The sequence below is a fragment of the Centruroides sculpturatus genome, unplaced genomic scaffold (assembly GCF_000671375.1).
Source record: "Centruroides sculpturatus isolate CEXI.00-Female unplaced genomic scaffold, Cexi_2.0 scaffold201, whole genome shotgun sequence".
Taxonomy (NCBI): Eukaryota; Metazoa; Arthropoda; class Arachnida; order Scorpiones; family Buthidae; genus Centruroides; species Centruroides sculpturatus.
The window spans coordinates 476,763-488,486 of record NW_019384432.1 but is presented as its reverse complement, the minus strand read 5'-3'; the positions used below and the strand labels follow the sequence as shown (position 1 = coordinate 488,486).

The 11,724-nt window shown below is 28.6% G+C and overlaps 1 protein-coding gene across 1 annotated transcript in view; it reads left to right on the top strand.

Moving 5' to 3' along the window:
- LOC111619769 overlaps positions 1 to 10,850 on the top strand; it is a 79,928-nt gene extending 69,078 nt beyond the window's left edge. The window contains exon 2 of the mRNA XM_023361587.1: positions 10,636 to 10,850. Within this exon, the coding sequence (XP_023217355.1) occupies positions 10,636 to 10,850 (215 nt within the window). The remainder of the gene's footprint in view (positions 1 to 10,635) is intronic.
- Positions 10,851 to 11,724: the final 874 nt, after the last annotated feature.

The window sequence follows — 11,724 nt, the reverse complement described above, 5'->3', positions numbered from 1 at the left end:
AATATTTTAAAAACGATATACTGTTCTTAATTTGTACATTATACTGTACGTTAATAAATAGCATTAATTTATATGTTTTACCTACCTATAGGTAAAAATTATCTTAATTTTTGTGTGTCTTCTTATTGAACTTCGTTTAAATATATGATGGTTACTATTTTAATAATACATAAATTATAATGTATTAACTTACTTAACTATTACACACATATATTGCTATTATGGGTTTAATATAAATTTTACATAATAAAATCTATAAATATACTGTATTATACAATATAGGCTATTTCTACCATTTGGAATTAAACTTATTAATAAATGAAATTTATCATTTTCTGTTTTTTAAATTAATTACCTGTGTTTTTTTTTAATTTCGGGTCATTTCGAGAAGTAAAATATTCTCATTAAAATCCAATTATTCGTTTCATTAGTTGCAATAATTAAGGAAATATATATATATATATATAAATAATTACTCAAAAATGTTAAACATCAATTAATTATATGTAGGGTTGTCTATATTCATGCAATTTTGAATAAACTTCAGAAAAATTAAAGTGAAAGTGAAATACCGTACACCAAAATATTGAACTGGTGCTGACATCTGTTAATATAATATTAAACTATTGTGTAACGTTGGTGATTGTGATAAAGCTAATATTGTTAAGATGATATCGATTTTTGCAAAATATTCACCAAGAATTGATTATTTAAAAAATAAGCACTTAACCCTGAAATCGAAATACCCTATTATTTTAAATATTATCCTTTTGATCAACAGGCTTATTTTTATCATTAATAATAGCATTTAAACAAAGTAAATTTTTTTAATGGTGTAATATATTTTTGCAAGTTTCTGTTAAATTTATCTTTGAAATTTTATAAAATTAAAATTAAATTTTTCTATTATTATTTTCAAAAAAATAAAAATGTTTTGATTGAATATTTAATTCTTAATTAATAAGATACTTTAGTTGCTATAATAAAATTAATTCTCCAAATTATATATAGGTGCCACTTGACCTATTTCATTTAAAATTAATTCATACTAATAACAGCTTTTAACGTAAAATATTCAAAATTAATTTTTAAAGATGTTGTTATACATTTATTTTTATTTTATTGCTATACTGAATAGTTATAACGAATGCGGATTTAATTTTGTACAGTTTTAATATAGTTCTTTAGTATAATAAAAAGCTCAAAATCAAAGAAAAACTAAATTTCTAACGAGTCTCAGAAGACATGATAGACTGACCTATCATTATTCTTTGTTCCTTAACAAGAAAAGTCAGTAAGTAGATTAAGAATGCAATAATCTCGGCATCAAACCAAATTGGATCTACTAAACATTTGCATACGAAGATATTTATATCATTGAGGATAATTCCAATAATATTTACGTAGACACAGAAACAATAGGATCGCAGATAAAACCATTGGGACATGCATTAACACTGATAAAACAAAATATATTATATTAAGCACTGGTATCAAAGGGAAATAAAGATCTAGTTAGAGGAAAAAGTTATGAAGAGCTCAAGTTAATTCAAGGCCTACCTGGGAGATATAGAGTTAAATAATTAAATGTTCGAACAAATTTAATTTTGAATTTAAAACTTAATGGTAAATATTTTACAATACATTTAAAAGAAAAAGTAATAATCAAAATCAGATTATTACTTTTGGCAATATACTATTTGATTAATTCTTTTGCTAAATACATTTTATTCATAATATCCTGTATTGATTCAAAACTTTTTTTTATTTGCTATATATAACTTATATTAATTAAAATTAAAACAAAATATATTTATTTATACTTAAAATTGAATTAAAAGTATCTAATTAAGATTTACATAAAATATTATTCAATAAATATAAATAATAAAATAAGTTATTTCCTTACTGAAAACAAATATATTTTTTAAAATATTTTTGTGATTTTAGTTCATTCAAATGATCAAATCTTTTTCTTAATTCAATATAAAATATTTATATCTAGCCTAATTATTAAAAAATATTAATACTTTTAAATAAAATTTGTTTAAATTTTTAAATTTTAGAAATAATAGTTTATTAAAAAAATAACTTTTTAAAAGTATATTTACATAATTTGCAAATTGCTTTACACAATACAATACAATAGAAAGGTTAAAGGGCCTCACTCAATGGTATAGTCCAAGAGATGAAACGGAAGGAAGACGTGAAGTTGAAGGGGTAAGAGGGAAGAGGAACGTAAAGTGAGATAGTAAAGAGGAAAAAGATTACATAGGAACCGGGGTTCCGGGAACACAATTAACAAGATGAAGCGCATTACGAAAAGATGGAAATCAAGTTATGTGACAGATAAATTCCCATGCAGGTGGTGTGATGAAAAAAAAAAAAACCTTGTGGAAGCGATAAAGNTAAACCTGAAATCGAAATACCCTATTATTTTAAATATTATCCTTTTGATCAACAGGCTTATTTTTATCATTAATAATAGCATTTAAACAAAGTAAATTTTTTTAATGGTGTAATATATTTTTGCAAGTTTCTGTTAAATTTATCTTTGAAATTTTATAAAATTAAAATTAAATTTTTCTATTATTATTTTCAAAAAAATAAAAATGTTTTGATTGAATATTTAATTCTTAATTAATAAGATACTTTAGTTGCTATAATAAAATTAATTCTCCAAATTATATATAGGTGCCACTTGACCTATTTCATTTAAAATTAATTCATACTAATAACAGCTTTTAACGTAAAATATTCAAAATTAATTTTTAAAGATGTTGTTATACATTTATTTTTATTTTATTGCTATACTGAATAGATATAACGAATGCGGATTTAATTTTGTACAGTTTTAATATAGTTCTTTAGTATAATAAAAAGCTCAAAATCAAAGAAAAACTAAATTTCTAACGAGTCTCAGAAGACATGATAGACTGACCTATCATTATTCTTTGTTCCTTAACAAGAAAAGTCAGTAAGTAGATTAAGAATGCAATAATCTCGGCATCAAACCAAATTGGATCTACTAAACATTTGCATACGAAGATATTTATATCATTGAGGATAATTCCAATAATATTTACGTAGACACAGAAACAATAGGATCGCAGATAAAACCATTGGGACATGCATTAACACTGATAAAACAAAATATATTATATTAAGCACTGGTATCAAAGGGAAATAAAGATCTAGTTAGAGGAAAAAGTTATGAAGAGCTCAAGTTAATTCAAGGCCTACCTGGGAGATATAGAGTTAAATAATTAAATGTTCGAACAAATTTAATTTTGAATTTAAAACTTAATGGTAAATATTTTACAATACATTTAAAAGAAAAAGTAATAATCAAAATCAGATTATTACTTTTGGCAATATACTATTTGATTAATTCTTTTGCTAAATACATTTTATTCATAATATCCTGTATTGATTCAAAACTTTTTTTTATTTGCTATATATAACTTATATTAATTAAAATTAAAACAAAATATATTTATTTATACTTAAAATTGAATTAAAAGTATCTAATTAAGATTTACATAAAATATTATTCAATAAATATAAATAATAAAATAAGTTATTTCCTTACTGAAAACAAATATATTTTTTAAAATATTTTTGTGATTTTAGTTCATTCAAATGATCAAATCTTTTTCTTAATTCAATATAAAATATTTATATCTAGCCTAATTATTAAAAAATATTAATACTTTTAAATAAAATTTGTTTAAATTTTTAAATTTTAGAAATAATAGTTTATTAATAAAATAACTTTTTAAAAGTATATTTACATAATTTGCAAATTGCTTTACACAATACAATACAATAGAAAGGTTAAAGGGCCTCACTCAATGGTATAGTCCAAGAGATGAAACGGAAGGAAGACGTGAAGTTGAAGGGGTAAGAGGGAAGAGGAACGTAAAGTGAGATAGTAAAGAGGAAAAAGATTACATAGGAACCGGGGTTCCGGGAACACAATTAACAAGATGAAGCGCATTACGAAAAGATGGAAATCAAGTTATGTGACAGATAAATTCCCATGCAGGTGGTGTGATGAAAAAAAAAAAAAACCTTGTGGAAGCGATAAAGTATATGCATACATATGGGAGACCGTACAACATGGGGACAGCAATAAAACCAGAAGGCTAGAGGGACAATTAGCCCAGCAAATTGCTTTACACAGAAGAGAATTATATGATTGAATAATTTGAATTGTAATATAATTTCAAGTAAAAATGCTGTTAACGTCTTGTTTTATTGCACAGTAAAATAACAGCTTTTCTGAAAAGAAAAAAAAAATTGCTTTGACAATGTAAAGGCATAATAAATTCATTAGTTTAACAATTGTTTTCAGGCTACTTGCTTTTAGTAATATAAAAATGTAAACATTTCGTAAAGTAAGAAAGATTTATTAATAAATACTTCCTTAATTTTATTATTATTATTATTAATTATTAATATGTATTAAACATATTATTAGTTACTCGTATTAATTATTAACATTTTTACTAATATCATTAATAATAGTGCAAATGCAAATCATCCTCGTTACTTGTTATTGTTATGATCATATGAGCTAACAACAGGACAGATTTGTTTTCACCAGAACCAAATAACTAATATAATCCAGAAAAAACTCCTAAAGATTCTTCTTTATTCAGGTTAATTAAATTGTATTTTGTAAAATTCATAGAAAATACAAATCTATATCAAAATGGTTTTAATGTTATAATTATATGTTTAATTAATAATTATTTTATTTTATTGTAAGAAGTAATATCACAAAAATTTTAATAAAAATATAATAGTTTTACAAACTACATTTTTTAGTTTAATTTTATCATATAAACATTTCATTAATGTAATCTAGAAACGATAAATATATTATTTCTAAAATTAGCAATTCTTTTATTGTGATATCGTCACAATGCCGGGCTATTATTAATTTATTTAATTTAAAATTTGTTTTCCACCTCAAATTAGTGGTATCTTGTCCCTGTACATAATACTTTTCTTGTTAGCAATACAGTCGTGCCAGTCTAACATCTTTAAGGGAAACTTTTTGAATTGAATAACGTTCATATATAGTTAATCGGGTCCTTCTATAATACCTCTATTCTTCCTATAACCTTTCTCAGTTTTCTTCTATTTAACTCTTTTCTCGAGAATGAGAAAAGACAGACAGACAAACGAGAGTGAGAATTTATAGGTCTAACAATTATATTTGAATTTATTTAATTTATAAATTTATTTGAAATTAACATTAACACTGTAGAACACATTAACAAAAGGATAATTTTCACGGTTAATTTATAATATATTTTTAGATATTATAAATAATTAAACTAAAACTTTGATGAAATTTTAGTTTAATTGGATGTATGTATTTTAGTAAAAGCTAACTGGTAAAAATATTTTGCAAATAGTCAAGAAACACTTTTCAAAGTAGCGTTTATTTTAATACAAGAAAATCGTAATTAAAATGCCCTATTAAACGTCTAAAGAGATGTTTAGTAATCCAAATACAAACGAATTTCGTATTGTGACATCTCAAGAAACGACGAAACATTTCCGTAAAAAAAAAAGTAAAAATTAGTAACAAAACTCGCCAATACGGCACTTATGGTGCATGAATATAAATAAAAATATATTTGGTAAGAAACATAAAGAGCAACGAAAAAGCATCCTCATTTCTAAGAACTTTCCACAAATCAAACTACTTTTTCGTTGGTCATTTGTATTTTGATCATGTGCGGTGCAAAGTATTCAAGATGTTTCGATCCAATCATCAAATTAAAGAATTTTAATCTGAAAAAAATCACTTATAATAATTACTTACAATGTAAATTACTATAATCAAACGTATTTTACGAATTATAATTTTTATGTACAAGCTTTTAAAATACCACGTAAATGTGAATTAAAAGATAAAAGTATGCAACGAAAAAGTAAATATTAAAACAGATCAAGAGAACATATATCTTTCAATGTTTTCAAAATAAAAAGAATATTCATAAAATAAAAGGTTAACATAGGCCTACTGTAGTTTCATTTGTGATCTTTAAGTTACTATTAATTAAAAGCAACGTGGCACACTTCAGTGATCATAGACTTTTCTCTAAGTAATAAATAATGATCAAAAATTAACAGACGAAAACATTCACATCGCAGTAGAATTAAAGTCGCCATCTCGAATAACATCTTAACAAATTCATCCGTTAAATGAACAAAAATTTGTTTTTCGTTATTTATAATTTAATTATGAAATTTGTTTTATATTTATCTGTTTTACATTATTCATAAACTAACATGCGGCTTTAATTGATTTTGTCTATAAATGGCCTTATGCAAAATGCTATTAATTATGTCTTTTTCTTTTTTTAAATTAAACAATTTTAAAGGATTTAAATTTAGTTAACGATAAAATAAAGTGTCTTTTTTAATAATTACGGTATAAATAATTAATTTTCTTATCTATTAAATTGAGGTAATCACAAGATGTAGCTACTCTACACGAGTATATATAAAAAAAATAATTAGCTTAAAATGGTGAGGACACATTTTTTCATCACGGTGGGAGAAAAATACAAACGGTGGCAATGACAATCGATGAATCGTCACGAAATTTTTGAACAAATGGGCGAAGTCCGTGGGGCGAGCGATCGAAGCGAGCGGAGGAAAAGCCTCATAATCTTATATAAAGAATAATATTAAATACATTAAAACAAATTAACAAACATATATTTTTCTATGAAAATGCATTATATTTTATTACACCAATTTTTATCAATTTAATTAGGAACTATTCTTGAGATATACAAAATATTTCACAGATAATTCCAAACATAATAACATTGTAGGATATTTATAATATAATGTAATAATGTTACAGAGGAGATTATATAGAGAATACAATACATTAAAACTAATATTAGAGGAAAACGTTTCTAAAACATCATCGAATAAAATTAAAACTTATCAAATGGTCGTTGTCTGTCGTGTAGATCTAGTTATTTGCTAGAACTAAATTTTAAATACCATTCAATAAAAAGATTTTATTTTATTTCTGTTTTCAACTCGAAAATATAAACTAAATAATCATTTCTTCTACACAGGCCTATGTTAATACGTTAAGTAGTTAATTAAATTATTTCTTAAGATATCTAACCTGTTATTCGTTACTCCTGCATGAACCGGTTGCTGATGCTGTTTATCTACAGTTTCGTGTTTATATGTACAGTGCAGTATTGTTTTCGTGAGAAAAAACAATATTTGAAAACATTTTGATTGATACTTGCATATCAATCAAATCACGCCAACTTTTGGTTGATACTTGCATATCAACCAATCACGCCAAATCGTTCTTAGATATACACGCATTATTCCGAACACGTTTTGATGGTTTCAAAATGATATCTATCTACAAGGTTAACAGATCTATATTCTGGGTATTTTATTTCGAATGGATTGTTCTTATTTATTCATCTCACTACTCTCAATAGTACTTTGATCTATAAGTTTATTTCAGATTTAAATATTGTCTATCGTACCGTTGTCGTAATCTTCTTTTAGACATATTGCTTCTCAAGAAAATACATTTTCACTATTCTTATTTAAAATTTGTTTTAATGGAATTATTAAAGTTTACCACATATGATCATTAGTTTAATCTTATTGTCTATGTACCAGTGTTCAGTGGTGTGTCAATAAAGAGTTGTCCGTATTACCTGATCAGTATTACCGATACATTTATAATACGTGGTAGCAGCGAAGATTGAAGAACATGGATGGGGCGATTCAAACGATTTCTAACAATGTCTGAACTCCATAATAAGAAGCTGACCAGGTAAATTCTTTAACATACTTATTGGGACAGAAAACCGAGGAAATTTTGGCCTCATTTAGTTTCCCAGAAGAGGATAGAAATGACTATTCCAAGTTTAAGGCGGCATTCGAGAAATATCAGGTCAGTCCATAAGTTCGTGCGTATTTTTATCTACAAAAAAAGCAACAAAAAAATTTTAATTAAATCTTATTTCAATCTATAATGTATTTACCATTATTTTGTACAATTTCTTGCCATCATGATGGTAGCTTTTTAATCCCGTCTTCGTAAAATGATTTCGGTTTTGAATCAAAATATTCAGAAATAGCCTTTTTTACATTGTTCTCATCCTCAAAAGTTTTTCCTTTTAAAAAATTCTGCAAACTCCGAAAAAGATGATAATCACTGGGAGCAATATCTGGCAAATATGGTGGATGAGGTAAAATTTCCCAGTTGAAGCTTTTGAGTTGAGCAGTTGACGTTGTTGTCAGTTAGCTATTGACAGTTCATGTGGTATCCATTTTCCTAGCTTTGAAACTTTTCCGATTTGTTGTAGATGTCTATGAACAGTTCCATGGGATGAATTTAAACGTTCCGCAATTTCATCAACTGTTAAAGATGGTTCTGCTTCAACTAGTGCAGAGAGAGCATCATCATCAAAGTCAACGGGTCTTCCAGTACGAGCCTTATCCTCCACACTAAAATCATTATTTCTAAATCTTTCAAACCACTTCTGCGCAGTCCTTACACTAATTACAGTTTGATTATGAACAGTATTTAATTTTTTGGCTGCATTTGTAGCATTCGCATCACTTAAAAATAAAAAGTATAAAACATGTCTCTTATATTCATCTGTTATTTCTATTTTAACGAAAATAAACAACTGAAATGTTCCCAATTCTGAAATCCAACTAAAAACGTTATATACGAAAGATATAAATTCTATTCTCGGTTTCAAGAAGGGGGGGAAAACATTGGAGAATTTCGTAACTTCTATATAGTCTTGTTAAAAACGTGGGATTTCCCTGCTTCGTTTCAAGACGAAACAGCACCGGCCTTGTCCCAAATACGGCCTTGCCGTATTTGGGACAAGGCCGGTGTTGTCGCCTGCTTCCGGTGGAACTACCCTGACGGCGCCTTCGTTTTACCCTAGATTGAGAAAACTATCCAAACTCGGATAAAAAAAATAAGAAAGACAGTTCTATGATGCAAATTTTTGTACTATTATCGTAAAATAATAATCAGAACAATTCTTAATTCATTGTTTTTAAAAATCTTAATAACTAAAATGTCTTAGGATTTTTAGGCTTTATCAGAGGTATTAATTTACATCTGTTACGGAGATAATTGATGTTTTATTTTGGTAATCCCAATTTGACAAACGAGGAAAATCTAGCCTGGTCTTTTAAATAACCATAAAATATATCCATAAGTCTAATGAATGCAATTATTTAACTTAATTTTAAATCGTTCCCTTTCAACATGTGTTGTGTATTTTAGCTGAAGATAGAAAATTAAATAAGCCATTCACTTGATTTCAAACATACTTTAATACGTAAATGATCAGTTTTAAAAATTCATTTATTTACATATATATTTGCGTTTTAACATTCGTTTTGAAGGTTCAAATGAAACAACATATATTTTTTTTAATGCCAGACTGTTCATGCATTAGGTTACAAATCGTTTCAGTTTTCAAAGAATGTCTGTGTGATGTCTTACACAAACGTAGCTGACTAAATATTCGCTCAACAGATGCATTGGAAGCTTGTAATATCATCAATAAACTCAACAATTTTTCAAGATTTTGAAACGACGGCCACGAATACGACCACGAGGTCGTCCACCATGCATTTTCGGTGAAATTAACTTATCCAATGTCGAAATTTCTCTTTATTGCATGACGCCCGGGGTTGAATTTTTGTCGATGTCTAACGAAAATTTCCCGTTTTTTGAAAAAAATAATCGTGGCTATTGTATCGTCCGAAATTATTTTTTATTTTGCACAAAATATATATATATTAATGTAAAAAGAAAAAAGTTATATTTCGGATGTTAGTTATAATATAATAGGCCGGACGGCCGAGCGGTCAAGGCAGCAGCCTACCGCTCTGGGGGACCCGGGCTCGAATGCGGACGGGTCAAGGAATCCCCAGGAATTTTTCAGGGGGTGGTCCGCTCAAATTTGTCGGGCCCCGCCCCTCACCACCCAGTCGCCCTATTGTAGGTCTGCCCGAACCCATAATGGGCCTGCTATAAGTGGGCCCCCTTAGCCCACAGGCCTTCTTAGCGCTCACAGGGCAGAAAGAGTAAAAAAAATAGTTCCAAATATATAGCTCCATATATATATATAGCTCCAAATATGGCTCCATATAGTTTCAAAAACTGTCGATGCTGAAACGAAATATCTCGGGTCAACCGGTCAAGGTGTCACGACACTTTGTTATTGACTCAGAATACCGTAAATTTATAAACAGAAAAATATAAATTTTCAAGTATCACATCTAATCCAAGATAACTCCAAAACAATGGGTTTATTGAATCACTGGTAAAAAATTTTAAAAGTTATTACTTGAAATCTTAGTCGTAGGATCATTATTTAATGCTGCTGGCAATGAGATCAGCACCATTGGAAAATGGCATAACTGTTAATGAGCCAAAGATTGAGAACATTCCTGCCATAAAGCAATCAACAATTGATACCTCGTTTGATTGATTTTGCCTCAGTAAAGGGGAAGGGAAATGCAGGTAAACAGAAAACCTATTTTGATCGACGCCACGGTGCAAAAAATCTTTCACGTTTGAAGGTAGGACAGCTTCAGATATGCGAACATATGGAAAAGTGAAGGAGGTTCACCATACTCCACAATCTTACATCATTGAAACACCAAGTGGCACGTTCTGCAGGAACAGAATACATTTGCAGCCATCGTCTATTCCCCACATATTCTCCGGGCAATGCGAACCACAAAATGTCGGTGAAGTGAAATCGACTGGACCGGATCAACCAGAATACTTCTGAGGAACAGAACAGAGAATGGGAAAGGATCGAGAATAAGAAACTTTATGAACCAACACCAGAAATCATCGAAAATTCCTCACCGGATGGAAAGGACCTTCCCAAAACCCGTAGTGGCAGACCAGTACGAATCCCAAGACATATCTGGATTTCAATCAGTAAAAAGAAAAGGGGGGATATATGTTAATTAATTTAATTAATTAAACATTAAATTTAATGTATACGCGCAGGAGGTGGCAACTCGAATCGAGTGTAAGGTGGCAGGAAAACGAGACCGCCATGTTTGAAGCTCCAGGGAGCCAGTGAGATGTACAGTACCAGTGTTCAGTCGTGTATGAATAAAGAGTTGTCCGTATTGCCTGATCAGTATTACCGTATTACCGTATTACCGAGACATTTATAATGCAATACTGTTATACAATACAATACTGAGGGAACCGAGTTGCTTTCCCACTTTTCATTTTCCTCACCCCCTCCTAAATGGTGATTGGAGGCATAGACCCAGAACTGGGTCAGCACTGGGTTTGGATTAGTGGGAAAGAGGATTAAATTCGTCATTGCCGATTTTATAAAAATTCCAACGATGAAGGATAGCACGTGGATCTCGTAGGAGCTGATGTTCGTCTTTCACATGCTTGACGTACCAATTTCCTGGATTTTTTGATGACATGCATTGGCCAGACGGTAAATTTTCTTTTCCCCTGCAGACTGGTCAAATTCTTTGTATACATAGTCTTAGTATGCAGCTTTACTTGCTGCCATTGGCGTTTGGCTGCTGATTTTACCACTATTTAACGTTTGAGATCATCATCTGCCTTTGTCTGGAATCACTGTTTCAATGCTTTCTTCTTCTCCTTTATAGCCATTTCTACTTCAT